This window comes from Besnoitia besnoiti, assembly GCF_002563875.1.
Source record: "Besnoitia besnoiti strain Bb-Ger1 chromosome Unknown contig00007, whole genome shotgun sequence".
NCBI lineage: Eukaryota > Apicomplexa > Conoidasida > Eucoccidiorida > Sarcocystidae > Besnoitia > Besnoitia besnoiti.
The window spans coordinates 1,013,432-1,027,933 of NW_021703915.1; the positions used below are offsets into that span (position 1 = coordinate 1,013,432).

Sequence of the window (14,502 nt, forward strand, 5' to 3'; positions counted from 1 at the left end):
CGACGTCAAACTAAGAGGACGCGGAGTCCGCGCGTCAAGGCATCGCAGGTTCGCTAGCTGCACTGCTGGTGCAACGTCTTGCGAGTAGCTGGGAGGTTTTTGGCGTCCACTCAAGCTCCCTGAGCCATATCGAGCAACCCTTTGTGTGGGCCGTGGGCATTGCATTTTGAAGGACAATCGCACAGGAAAAGGGCCAGAAACGCCTCATGTTGCGAAATTGAGGATTTCGATTCCGCTCCACGACCGCATATTGTACGTGGACTCGTCGACAACCCTATCTGCGTTCTGGTTCACACCCGTCGTCCCAGGCTGTGAGCGTGAAGAGCATATTTTTCTCTTTGAGAAGTCGGTTCGGAGTGCTGTTGACATTTGAGGGAGTGGGAGGGAGCGAATCTTCGAAACAGCGATTTTCGCCAAGCCAAAGAGGCGCTGTCTTCGGCTCTTCTCAGCAGCAGCCCAGCTTTTTTCGCTTCTGTCTTGAACTTCTCTCGATTGCAAGCCCGTTACTGCCGGGCGGGCCTGTCGGCGGTGGTCCGCTGCCCTCTCCAGAGTGTACGGGCTAAGAAAACTCTACATTCGATCCGCTTGTGCATACACAAGACATTCAAGCATCTTTGTATATCCGTACTTGCCTGTGTCATAGTATCTTGAGTTGGCTGTTCTGTCGCTTGGCCAATCCAAAGTCGTTTTGCCTCTTCACAGACTCGCGCTCCCCCCATATGCGGGAATTAGTCGACGCAAACTCAGCTGTACTTTTTGGTTAAAGAAACCGTTTCCGGACTTCATTTCTCACGGGTTGCCTTGGCCTCTTCCACCCCTCGACTTTTTGCGTAGCGTCTCTCCAACCACCTTTCCGACCAAAAAGTTGCCTCCAAGCAACTCTGCACGAGGACGAAGTGACTAGCTCGATCAGCGCGTTCTCCGGATCGCTGCTTCTGGATTTTGGCGCCAGGTCTCTCTACATTTCCTGTCTGCCGAAGACATTCGCCGCACCAGCCTCGTTCCCCCTTGTCGCCCTTTGTTGCCTTGACCGAACCTCGTTCTGATTCATCAGCACCACCTGCGCCATCACTCTTGCCGCCTTTCCTTTCGTTGGGAGCTTGACTTGACGCTGATTTCGTGTGCGACGTGTGTTCTCAACCGCTCTCTATCATGAACCGATAAGGTCTCGCGAGACGCCTGAGCACGCTGAACGTTTCCCGTCTCAGCCCTCTACCCAGGGTTGAGGCCTTTCTGCTTTGTCTTCTCTGTGGATACTGACCTGCCTTGCGCTTTTGTCCTGTCAGGCCCCGCGTTAGAGTTTGCTCCACTATGAACCACGCAGTCCCGGTGCTGCGACCCGCGTTTCCTGCTCCCTTTGAGCACTCTCCTGCCTCCCCGCACGGCGCCCGCCGCGGCGGTTCACCACCTCCCCCGCGGCGTTCGTTCTCTTTCTCGCACTCTCGACTTTCTGGCGCCTCGCCGCTGGCGGTGTTGGCATCGGCCGCCGCGCCCCCGATGAGTCCTGCGTGCTTTTTGACTGGGGACGCGTTGTCCGCGAGCCTGTCTGGTGTGGAGCCCAAGGCCCAGAAGCCGATCCGGTCGGCGAGCAAGAGTCTTGGACAGAAGGCCCCCTCCTCCTGGGCAGTCGGCCCGACAGACACAGGCAGAGCCCTGAGCGCGCCGGGTGGGCCTCGAGCTGCAGGCGACTTCCTCTCTGGAGGCTGCTCGCTGGAAGGCGCCAAGGCGAAGACAGATCTGCGTGGAGCCTCCGACGACGAAGCGCTGAATCTTACTGCCACGAACCCGTCCTCGAGGAAGGCCACTCACGACCGCACCGCAGCCGACATGTCCAGCAAGTCTTACCGTACCGTAGATCCCTGGGCGTCCTTCGACGCCTCGGGGCGGCTCCGCGGGGGAAGGGCGACCGGTGACGGAAAGGCGCCGTGGCAGGAGCCGCAAAAGACGTGGGGAGCAAAAGGGCAGCCGGCAGGGCCTGCGACATCTTTTTATCGCGGGCGGAGCGAGGGCACAGATGTGCCCGCGGCGGACGCCCCCAACTACCCCTACGTGGCGCGACCCTCCAACGAATCCTGCAGCACCGCCGCGTCCTACTACTACTACGGCGACGCTCCAAAGGCCGGCGCCGCGAGCTGGGGCAGGCTCCAGCTCTCCGACGGCATCCGCTACGCCTCGGCGTCTCTTGGCAAGAGCTTCTCGGGCACGGAGGTTCCTGCCGCGCCCCTCCCGCACGCGGAGGGCCCGGCCGGGCTCCACGCCTCTGCGTCGCTCGGCGCGGACTTCTTCCGGTCGACCGCCGAGCCGCTTGGCGCCGTGGGAGCTTCGGCGGTGGTGCCCGCGGTGCCTCACTACCCCTACAGTCTTGCCGACCCCGCCCTCAGCATGGCCACGCCGATCTTTCAGAGTGTGCACTACTCGCAGCCTTACCTGTCCTCCTCTCTCGCCAGAGGCATCGAAGGCAAGTCAGACACGACAACGTAACTAATGGGGAACGCGAGGGGAGTCTGTGGAGAAAGCCGTGCTGGTGCTGAGTGGCTGAGAGGCGTCGTCGCGTGCATTCCGTGAAGTCGATCCGCAGCCCTTTCTCGGCTAGCCTCCCGTTCATGTAGTGACACCTCGTCAGTGTGAAGTTGATGGAAGGCACATTGATGCAGCACAGTCAAAGCAGGTAAGGTCTTCCTCTGCAGTTTAAGACCGTCCACACAGGCGACGCTCGATTGAATGCGGCAGTTGTGACTACGCTGTGGACGCGCGCCAAGCCCTTTCCGGCCTCGGATTAGTGGAGGAATTCACGGGTAAATTATCGTTCCCAAACTAGCCTTCTGGCCTAGGTCTTGAAGGCCGCCTCCAGTCATCAGAGACCTGGCAGCTACGCTCCAACGAAGATCGCATCGCACACGATTCCGCTCTCTCGAGGGTACTAAGCAGCCCGAATCGAGGCCTCCTGCCTTCCGTGCCTGGGGACTTGAACTGCCGCTGAGGCGCATGAGCTTGCCGGCGCCACAGCTGGGATTCGCCCGGGCCGCCCATTCTCGTCACGCGTGTTTGATCAAACCCAGTCTCCCGCCGAAGGAGCACAGGGGAGAATTTCACTTTTTCCAGTATTCGGAGTCTTTTGCGGAGTTTGTCTGGCGGCGAAATCGGCTCGGATTTCGTATCATCCTCTGAGCTCCTGAAGGGCACATCGAAACACAGAAAACGCGTCATTTTTTCATGTTCACCTTTCGGCGATCTGACGCGCGTCTGGGGCGGCTGCACACGCACCACACCGCCGTCTTCGTTCTCCCGGCTTCCACGTGGGCTCCAAGAGGTCTGATCAGGGAAAGGCACCATGCTCTTTCACGGTGCCTTTCGGGTGCTTCCAGTTCCGCTGATCGCGACCGCGGCTACATTAGCTTTGGAGTTGCTAGTCTCCAGTCACGGATCTCCTGCGGATTCGTCTCTCCTGCGCAGAGTTGGCGTCCTCGACGCTCCAGGTCGATGCAGCAGGAGGCCCCTGGGCCAGCGGGAATTCGCTTCCGTCTGTAGATGGGGTGGCGTTACCAGGTATTTTCCGCGTGGCGGAGCGAGGACGACGGGCGGATGCAGGGCCTCCTCCGCAGACCTATACTGTCGTGCCGGGAGGTGTCGCGCCGAGGATTCAGGCTGCTGCGTCCGATGTCGCGTCGCGTACCCTGTGGCGTGCGGCGGGGCTTGCTCCCCCAGACGGAGGCCCTCGGAGCAGCCAGCCGCAGGCGCAAGGTGCCTTGCCGTTTCCAAACATCTCTTCAGTGTTTTCTTCGGGGAAAGAGGACATCGCCACTCTCTCATGTGAAAAATCATCAATCCTCGCGGATTCCTGCGCCGACACCGCCCCCGAGGCGCCTCCAGCGATTCGCTCGTCTGCCTCGGTCTTTTCTCAGCTGAGCCTCGATCCCAGGCTTCTGATTCCCTCGCAGGCTGCGACGAGGGGTCGCAGAGACAGCGCCGGCAGTTCTGTGTATCTCTATCCGACCGGCGCCGCCGTAGGACTGGGGAGTGTGTATCGGCGCCTGTCTCTCCCCGCGACCGCTCTCTCGGTTGGAACTTCATGGGCGAGTGCAGGCGGGTCCCACAGCCAGACGGTTTCGGGTTGGGTCTCGCAGGCCTCGCCCGCATGCCTAGGAGTTTCTGGCGAGCATCCGCAGGTGGCTGCACCACAGCCTGGCGAGAAGGCCGTGCGCCCGTCGAGCCATTCTTCGTGTGCCCCTGGACTCGCGGAGGGGACCCTCACTCGCCGTCAGCTGCAGCCTAGAAAGACCCCCGTCTGCAGCCTCCCGGTATCGTTTTCTGCGGCGTCGAACGGCGAGGGCACGCTGCAGAATGGAGGCGTTTGCACGCCTCCTCTTCTCCCGTCCGTGCCTCTGTTCTCTGCGTCTCACACGAGTGCGGGCGACGCGCAGCCTCCTGGGACTTCGGCGGCTGTGGGGGCGCAGGCGCCTGCGCACGCGGAGCGGCGAGGACGAGGGCCGTTATCGCAGGCGTCGTGGAGTGAAGAGTCGCCCGTGGCTGCGGCCGGCTGCGTCGATCGGACGTCGTTTCAGGGCGCGGCAGATCTCGGGGGGCTTTGCGCGGAGAGAGGCGAACGATTGGAATCGAGATCTCGTGCGCTGCAGTGCGGCGCCGAAGTCAGTGGAGCCAGCACGCCGTGGTCGGTTGCAGCGACCTGCAACAGCAGTCAGGGCAGCACCTACGGTAGGGGCAGGAAGAAGGTGCTGCTGTCCTCGCCGTCCTCTGCTACCGCACCCGGCCGCACTTCGGTGTCTCTGGAAGCGCGCAGCGGTGTCGCCCGAGCCTCGTCGGTCGAGTGGGACGAAGCGACCGCGACGAAGTCTCGGCGCCGGACGGCCGCTTCGGCTGGGCGCGCCGGCGCCGCGGCAGCGCTGGCCGCGAGAAAGGGGGAAGAAAATGCTGCGGTAAAAACTCACGACCTCATCAAAGCAGACGGTGGCCCAGGCCGTCACCCCACAGCCGCAGACAGCCACCGCGGAGGTTCAGGGTGGCGGCAGTCGGCGACGGAACCGAGTGCCGCACGCCAGAGTTCCAGGTCGGCGTGTGCGGCGGCTGGGCGCCTCGCTACAGGGCCTCGGAAGGACGCACGCTGCCGAGGCTTCTCGAAGGAGCGACTGGGCTCCCAGGCGCAGCATATCGCCCCGCAGGAGAGTGGAGGCCTGCAAGCGTTCCTCGACGATGCCGTGGCGGCCATTAGCGCCTTCTTCGGCGGACAACCAGACCTCGAGACCGAGCCACGCGCCCAGCCCGGCGCTAGAAGGCAGCGCGGAGGCGCGGGATCGAAGGCGAGAAGAAGCGAGACTGGTAGCTTTGCGCGGCGACACGTTGAGCCCTACAGACGAATTGTGGCTAGACAGCACAAAGGACTGGAGAAAAGGAGAAACACACCGCTGCACCGACACCAAGGTCTTGCACCCTGCACATACTGCGGGTTTCGCGGCCGGAGGGCGTCGCAAAGGGGTGAATCATAAAAAGCCAGCAACGGCGCTTGCAGATGGCGCCTCGCATCGGCTGTTCTCGACGAAGCCCTTCTCTGATGTGTGCGTGTATCTGCGGTCGGAACTACCGAGACCGGATTATCCGTGACCGAAATTCTGCGCTTGCTCGTCATGTTTCTGCGAGGCCTCCTTCGCTGTGTGTGCTGTGTGCAGAGGGCGTCCGCGGCTCGCCTGTCGTCGGCACGATCAACGGCTTCGCCTACCCTGGAGGCTGCGACGGCGCCGCAAGTTCTGCGGGAGCCCTGTCCGGCGCGCCAGTTGGTAAGTCGCCTGTCTCCCACACGTGGAAGGAATCCGCCACAAAACTCATGATGTGAACCGGCTGCCCAGACAGCTGTTCGCCAGCCGCGTGCGGACGACGATCGTCGGGGCGGAGTCGACGCCTTGGGTTGGGGCGCGGCGGACTCGTGTCTCAGGGGCGAGGGGGGGGGACACATTGCGGCGTTCGCGTCGCACCGGCTGGGTTTCGCCAGTACTGGTGTTGTGGCGTGTGTGCATGTGTCCCGGGAGCAGTTACGTCGAGGGTTACGACGACGCGGCGTCTGCCGGCCGTTCCGGTCGCCCCGCTGGACTCCTCCTGCCTCCTGTCGTCAGACCCTCGCCACGACAGCCGCCCAGCCGTGAAGCTGTCGCCAGTGCGCAACGTGACGAGCGGCGTGGCCGCCTCGGGCCCGCAGGTGTCTCCTGTGGAGCCGCTGGAGCCGGTCTGCCCGCCGGTCGCGCAGGCGCCCGCGGAGGCTGCGCCTGCGTCGCCTTCGCCCTCAGCGTCGCCCGTCCCTGAGAAGGCACTTTCTGCAGCTGGGTCGTCGCTGCAGTCCACGGACGCGTCGTCGGACCCGCTGGCCACGTTCGGCGAGCGCGCGGCGCGCGTCGGCAAGGCGCTGAGTCGCCGCGAAGAGCGCAGTCGCAACGAGGTCGAGGAGTCGCTGGACGAGCGGTCGCTGGCGGACGAGAGTCAGTCGCCGGCGTCGGCCGTCCCTCTCTCGGCGCGCGTGCATCTCTGCTGCGGCGTCCTTGCGCGGCTGATGATGCGTCCCGCGGGCTCGCTCTGCCTGGGCAGCCCCACCGCCGGCGGCAGCCTGGCGCGGCTGCCGTTCGCGTCGGCCGCCTTCCACAGCTTCCCCAGTCTTTCCGGAGACCGCCCGCGTGAGGAGCGCAGCAGCACGCTGGGCATCTGCTCGGTGCTTCTGGAGACGACTGCCAAGCCCTCGAACCGCCGCCGCCTACTGTCGCGGCCGATGCGCCTGATTCACGTAAACCGCTGGGACGGCCGCGAAGTCCTCACCGTTGATGAGCAGGCGCGCAACTTCCTCAACGATCTGGGGACACAGCCGGTCGCGGTTATCTCCGTCTGCGGCGTGGTGCAGACCGGCAAATCTGCGCTGACGAATTTGCTGCTCGACGAAACGCACATGCTGTCGCCCAGCGGCTTCCCCGTGGGGACGCCTGCCAAGCTGGAGGGCGAGAAGAATCCCGCGAGCATCTCCCTCGGCGCCGGCGCCGGCGGCAGGCACTCCTACGACGCGCCGCAGGCCGGGTCGGGCCACGGCATGAGGGAGGAGGACGAGTTCGATGGCGTGGAGGAGGCCACTGAGGCCGGCAAGCGATTCGGCAAGCGGAGCGTGCACGACGGCTGCACCGACGGCGTCTGGATTCAGGCCGTCGCCTCAGCCGCAGGCGGCCACGAGGGAAAGGACGACATCACCTTCCTAGTTCTCGACTTTGAAGGCGTCGGGTGAGTGGGTGAAAAGGACTCCCTCCAACCGACTCACCTGGCTTCGGAGCCTGCGCCTGTGCCCATGCAGTTGAGCAGATTCTGTCGGGATGGGCTCGAGGCATTTTCTCTTCTCCTAACTCAGTCTCTCCGCCTCCTTGCCTCTTCGACTTCGCGTCTGGTCCTGATGCGCTTGCATGAATCGCCGAGCCACGCATGCGCATTTGCATATGAATGGAATTCTATATACCTCTATTCAGTTCCATACATGCGTATACATGTATGTATATCTGTCATGCGCTGCGAGAGAAAGTGAGGTATGTCTGCTTTCTCTTCGTTTTGCTGCAGATGCACGCGCAAGACGGTTGAGCACGACCAGCGGCTCTTTACGCTGGCCATGTTGGTGTCGCACTATTTGATTTACAACACGCGCGGCGTGTTAGACGCCGACGCAATTTCGAGTCTGGCGGCCGTCTCAATGTGGACGCAGAAGCTCGTCCACTCGAGTAGCTGCGACGCCATGCGAGACTCACCCGGGTCTCGCGCCGGCTCGAGCCGCCTGTCCCCGAGGGCCGGAGGTGAGGAGAGACGGACACCGGCGTCCCGTCGCTCACAGACTTTTCCGCGTCGCATCGTTGCACAGTAGATTTCAAACGCAGCGAACGAGGAGTCGGGAGTGCTTGGAGCGCTCAAAGCAGAGGATATCCAAGGGACAAACTTTTCACTCTTACCACATTTGCACGAAGATCAGTTCGAGACGGCTCTGCAGGCGTCGCTGGAGCAGCTTGCTCGGTCTCTTGTCTGGCGTGCTCCCATCTTTCGGCTTCCTCGCCGCGCATCTTGGTCCAGAAGGTGTGGTGACGCAGTTTGCCCTGTTGATCTCGTGCTCGCGTTCTCCTTCTACAATGCCTCCTGCCTCGTCTCCCACCTGGCTCCGCCTCAAGTTCGTTTTTTCTGTGTTTTTTTTTTCCAGGCTCGCCTTCCCATGCGCACGGAGGCCCCTCGGTCCCGTCTGGCTGGCGCGCGCCGTCGCTGCTCTGGACGCTGCAGGACTTCAACTATACGCTGTTTGACGAAGACGAGTACCCGCTGACGGAGGACGACTACTTGGAAGCTGTCGTCGCGACCGCGACGCGCCCCGTCCCTTGCTGTTTCCCGTTTTCCTCCTCGTTCGCGCTCGGCTCTGGCGCCTGCGCGTCAAGTCGCGTCTGCGCGGAGTTGAACCTGCCGCACATTCGCATGCTTCGGCAGCAACTGGCGACGTTGTTCACCGAGCGCGCGTGTTTAGCGTTCCCCCACCCCATGGGCGACTACGCGCCAGCGGACCTTTTCGTCGACGGCCTCGCGTCGGGCGACCAGACGCCGAGCGCGGCGAACTTGGTGGGCGGCGGCTGCGACTTTCTGGCGGCCGGCGACTGCGGCGGCAGTTCGCGAGCGACCGTAGGGGCCTTGCTCAGTCGCGCAGGCGCGGGCAACTCGTCCTTCGCCTCTTCGTTCCCCGCGGTCTCGCGCAAGGCTGGCGGGGAGGCAGCTGGTGAAGCCTCTCCCAGCCGCCAGGGCAGCGGCCGTGTCGGCAGGCGCCGCTCGTCTTCGCAGTTTACCTTCTTCGACGCGCCCGCGCCCCGGGGATCTGCCTTCTTCTCGGCGTCCTCGCCGCCAATCGCTGGCGCAGAGACGCAGCGCGAGAGCGGCTGCGGCGTCGCGCAGTTTGACGGAAGGCAGTCTGTTCTGGAGACTGTCCCGGTCGCGGACTTCCAGCCGATTTACCGCCGGCGCCTGCAGCAGGCGAAGAACCTCGTCTTCAAGGAGTGCCGTCTGCGCGCGGCCCAGGAAGTGCCCACGACCGGCGCGAGCTTCGCCAAAGTCCTTCAGAAAATCATCGACGGAATCAACGACGGAGAAGTCCCTGAGGGCAGCTCAGTCGTCGTCGGCGTGCAGAAGGAAGAGTGTCGCCAGTGGAAAGAGAAATGCGAACAGAACTTCATGGCGGAGCTCCGGGCTGCCTTCCAGAGTCGACTGCCGATCTCGAACCGCGAGCTCCAGGAGGGCGCCCTCGCCCTGCAGAAGAAAGCTCTCGCCCTCTTCAAAATGCACATTATTGGTGAGTTTCGAGAGAGAGCGTCGAGCATGCAAAGCCGGCACATACACGCTTACAAACCCACACTGGTTTGTATCCGTCATTGACGGCTGATGTCTATATATGTCCACCTCTCTGCGCGCCTGGCCTGGGTGTGGTAGCCGCGCAAGCATCCATTATTCACCTCATTGCATGCTCATGCTCGCTTGCTGGGCGTGGAGAACTTTGTGTTTTCAGGCGACGACGACGTCGTGCGAAGCTACAAGCAGCAGCTGAAGGATCGCCTGCGCAAGATTACAGACCGGGCTATTGAAGAGAACGAGGTGGGCAGAGGCCAGCGCGCATGAGTTCATTTAAAAACAGATCGCGCCGCGATTGAGCGCCATCGCGCAGTGCGAAGCACTTCTTTCCGCTTCAGACTTTGCACCTCGTTTTCGCTGGGGTTGATCAACTGAAGGCCCTTCGCATCTCCCTTCGCTGCTTGCCTGTCCTTCAGAGACACGGAGAGTGGAAGGCGCGCTCTCGATTGCGTGGGGTGCGCGAGCGCCTCAACATTGATGAGAAGCTCAACGAGAGGCTGTACGACAGCATGGCGCAGGTCAACGACGACGTGGAGCGCCTGAAGCAGGAGTAAGTCGAAACGCGCGCAACGCGAGGGGCGGAGACGCCACGAGATCCACTCGAGAAGGCGCCTGATCATCTCAGAGTGGAGGGGGTGGGGGAGGGGGGGGAATGGCACTCTTCGGTGGGCGAGGAAAAGGAAACGGACTTTCAGCACCAGCTTCTCTGCACCTGTCTGTGCCGATAGGCCTTTCTGAACGTCAAATGCAGAGTTGTACGTGTGGGGCGGAGCGTGCCACGGGTAGGCGTGTCTTAACTTGGGGTTTTCAAACTCTTTTTCCACTTGCAGACGGCAGACTTTTCACAGCTCCGGACTCCTGTGCATTTGTTTCGCTTTGCATTTTCAGATTCAACGCAGACCTTCGAGGCCCGAGCCACGTGTTTGAGCGCATGCTGAATGACCAGATTGACGAGCTTCTCGCGAAGGGCAGCGAGATCGTGTGCGAAAGTCTTCTGGATCAGAGTCGCCAGGCAGAGGTGAGATGGAGATTCAGGTGTCTGCAGTCGTTTCGAGTGCCCTGAGAATGGAAAAATATCAGATTCAGGCGATTTTTGTAACAGCTAAACGCCAGAAGGCCTTTTTCGGACTTTTATTTCGCACGGCAAAGGGTCCAGCACAGCCTTCTAGCAGCAGATGGACAGACGCACAGTTCAAAGAGAGGTAGCGTGCGTTCGCCTGTCGAGCCAGTATGCTTCTTTCTAGGGTGTATGTATGACAGAGAGCGGTCAGCGAGCTGCAGCGGAAGGCGGAGGAAGCGGAGCTGACGCTGGAGAGGACGCATGAGCTTCAGCAGAAGCTGCAGACTCGTGACTAGTAAGTCCTCTTTCTGTGTCCGCATGCCCTAGCTCCATGCTGCTTTCCCTTGCCTTGTGGTTCTGCCTTAGAACCTTGGTTTTCTTTGTGTTTTGGCATGTGTCTCTCGGGTGACTTTTCTGATCCCGTAGTATACCCCATCTCTCCAGAACTCTGCGCTCAGTATGCTGTCGGCGCGGGATCTCGTACGCATCTCACAGGAGAATAATAGATATTTCTTGATGTTTTTTTGTTGTAGTTTATTTGAAGCCGGATTACGTTCACACATTACACTGGATGGCCACTCTGGCTGGGGTGGATCCGGACGCCGCGCCCTTGAGGACGCAGATCAAAAAATCACGACTCGAGACAGGTCTCTCGTCCGACTGCAAACTTGTCCTCTCCCGCGTCGCTTCGCCGCATCCATCGGCCGCATTCTCCGCGCCAACAGCGTCCTCGCCAGTGTGTGTCTGTGTCGCCTACGAGGCCCTTGGTTTGGCGCATCGCTGGCGTCGTTTCTTTGTCGTCTGGTCTGCGCAGCGAAGCAGAGCAACTTCGGCGCGCACTGGAGGAGGAGCGGGCGAGGCGACTGAGCACAGGCAGCGGCTTCTCGGAGTACGAGGACGAATTCGGGCGATACCGGACTCGGCGATCGACCAGCAGACGCCGCGGCCGGTCGCGTATCGGCGTGAGTAGCCAGAGCAAGTGCCTTGGCCAGAAGAAGTGCACAATTATGTGACACTCGCGCGGGGGCAGGAGGCGCGCGTTGCAGAGGTGTCTGGACTTCGAAAGAGGTTGCGCGCCCCACAGACAGCTTCTGGGCGTTTTCTCGCGCAAAGTGCACAACACGAGCGAAAGACGCGCATCTAGACGACGCAGAGGAGGTGAAAATGCCCCTCTGTCTGCTGCCTAGTGTCGCGCGGATGTTTTCGGCGGCTGGCTGCTGCTGCCAGAGGACTCCATGCATGAGTTAACAGGGGGCGAGGCCCGGGGTCGCAGCGGGATTTGGATTTTTTTCTTTTTTTCTGCCATTTTTTGGCGGGACTTCCCGTGTGTACTGAGGTCTCGCCTGGAGGATGAGCCTAACGCTCGCCCTGCACGCGCGCACGCGTAACGCCGCGCCAAGCCCGTTTTCCGCTGTTTCGGCTACCTTCAAATCCAGTAGACACTTCTTCGTCTGATGCAAGGTAGAAGGCAGGAGGCGTGCGGCGGCGGCGCAAGCGTCGATCCATATGAGCAGCTCCTTCCGCTCGCGAAGGGGAATGAAGCGGCACTTGCCTGTTTTTTTCCCGTCGCCGCTGTATCATTGGACACGTCTCAAAAGACTGTCTGCACGATTTTCACGTAGAAGAGTCAAAAGAGCACCGGCGATGGCGAAGCACGCACTCAGTTTCAACCTCCAGCCAGCAGCCACGGCATCTGCTGTCAGATAAACTACGTGTGCATGATACTCTCGAAGATGTTGCTGAGGCACGTTCTGCAGTGAGGTCACCGGATGGGCCTCCTTTGTCACGTGATTTTATTTTCCTCTCTCTTGTGCCGAGTTTTTTCAGTTTCTCGTGGTTGCTGCCATGGCGCGAGACAGAAAACGGAGGGCACGGAGGCGGGGCTATAAGTGCGAGATAGTACGGACTTCCCCCATCGTCTGTCCCGCCGCTGGACCCGGCGCGTGGTGTTATTTCCCTGCGAGTTTTGTGTTTGTCAAATCGAACCGAGTGTCGGGCGATTCGGTGTGAGAATCGGCACCGCCTGCATAAAGACAGTAATATGCGTTCGTTTCATCTCCTCTCCAGGCTTCGGTCTGGTGGATCCTGCCGATGTATACAGCAAGAGATGAGAAAGAAGGTCTTTCTGTACCAGAACAGGCCACGTGACAACACTTGACTTGGGTTGGAACTCCACGTCTCACGTGCTTTGCTTCCTGCGTGTTCTGCTCCCAAAATTGTTCCTCGCGCCTTTCCATTCGTTGATTTCTCCACTTGGAGATGACATTTTTAGCTAAACGTCTGGGCGAGGTGGTTTCAAATCGCTTTGTGCTGGCACCGACGATGAATCAGGTCGCGGCGCGTGTCGACAATGCAGCGATAGCATGTGCTATCAGTTTCGTTTTCCATCTAGGCATTTTTGCTAGGGACATTCTAGCTTGAACGACATTGCTCTCGTGGCTCTGTCCTCCAGATGGAAGACAGCTCCGCTATCCCACATACGGAAGGGCATGCCCGCCGCCGCACAACCGGACTGTTACATCGTAACGCAACAAGAGTTCGTTTCGTTGTGCTCGCCGGGCTGCAGCAGGCCTGATGAAGTTTAATGTGATGTTCCAAAATCGACAACACCGAGAATCTAAGCGCAACACGAAACGTCTTCGAATGTTACTTCTGATGTATCACGGACGGTCGTTTGAACTTCCTTCTCAGATTGACAAGGGTTATTATGATCGCTAGATCATTTTGCGCTGAAACTGGTACCGTCTGGACTTTCGCATGCTACGCCGTCTATGTGACGTGCTTAGGCTCGTTCTCTGCTTCTTGCGTAATGGCAAACACATCATGTCGGGGGAATCGTGTGCCGCGTAGTGCTCGGAGCCAGGTTGAGTTAGTAGCTTTTCTTGTTGACCGAAGCACAGCAGTGCTGACGTGATCCAGCGAGGTCGCATATCATGCCGTAGCTCGACCCCTGGATATTGTCGGCTGTGCTCGGTGACCAGACACGGGGTAGTGAGCGGCTGTGATTGCCCAAGGACCGTCAATGTCTAAAACAAGCAGACCAACTTGTAGTATATACCCCCCACAAATAGGTAGTTTATACCTACCTAGGAAGTTTCTTTTAGTAAGTGTAACGGTGTCTAACTTCAGCTGCTATACGAGTAGGCAGTAGGTGCCCGCCACTCCGGACACAGGACTCCGACGTCCAGGCCACGGTTACTGTCGCATGCTAGCTACCACACTATCGGCGTTAAATCTCTACGCCAAAGTGAGTTATCTCGAATGCTGCACTGATTGCCTTTTCTCCGGTGCACGTTTTTGCGTCACGCTGAGACTGCTGCCCGAGCAGGATCGATGCGGCATCGCCCGTGTATTGACGGGGACGTGACAGACGTGCTAGAACAGACACACTTTTGTGTGACTTGACTCACAAGATCTTGAGGCGGAGCCATGAAGGCGAACTCACAGATCCTCCCCATCCCAAGAAAAACATATTGCGTACTCTAAGAGCACAGAAAACCGGCGGGATGGATGCACAGCAGAAACACTGGAAGGTCGCAGCACCCCAGAATGGGCAAGCCACTGATGGACAGCATTTTCCATTCACACGAGCAACATGTGCATAAGAGTATGAACACGCAGGAATGCATGCTTATGTCCGTGTTTCCTGTATGCCCTGCAAGACTTTCCCGCTTTTCGTCGGCTGCTCATGAATTGCTGGTGCACTCGCATGGAATTGTTTGCTCGGGCGGAACCTCCCCAGCGCTGATTGCAAACGGCACACCGAGCCTCCGCTCCACCATCGCTCACGAATATTCCGGCGCCCTCTCTGAATCAAAATGGTGCTTCACGTGACACTGATGATACCCGGTAATGCATCCACGTACCGCTACGGGAAGCCATCTAACTCTGCTCTGCTACTCTCTTCGTACAGAAGGACATACTCCTTTCTGTGCTCCTACGAGCGATCTGCCCCTTTAAAAAAACATTCTTCTTTTGGCCACGGGTTTTCGCTTCCGGTCGCCCCCTCTACACTGCAAAGAGCATCATCTTCCTCGGACCCA

The 14,502-nt window shown here is 60.1% G+C and overlaps 1 protein-coding gene across 1 annotated transcript; it reads left to right on the forward strand.

Annotated features, from left to right (window-relative positions):
* Nucleotides 1-1,311: 1,311 nt before the first annotated feature.
* On the forward strand, nucleotides 1,312-11,472 carry BESB_071710 (uncharacterized protein; the record flags this gene model as incomplete). Its single annotated transcript, XM_029365544.1, has 12 exons — nucleotides 1,312-2,462; nucleotides 2,731-2,795; nucleotides 3,454-5,334; nucleotides 5,682-5,789; nucleotides 6,042-7,263; nucleotides 7,591-7,820; nucleotides 8,216-9,343; nucleotides 9,557-9,642; nucleotides 9,816-9,949; nucleotides 10,288-10,417; nucleotides 10,660-10,754; nucleotides 11,274-11,472. The coding sequence occupies 12 exons, from the start codon at nucleotides 1,312-1,314 to the stop codon at nucleotides 11,470-11,472; spliced, it is 6,429 nt and encodes a 2,142-aa protein (XP_029218028.1).
* Between the last annotated feature and the right edge of the window lie 3,030 nt (nucleotides 11,473-14,502).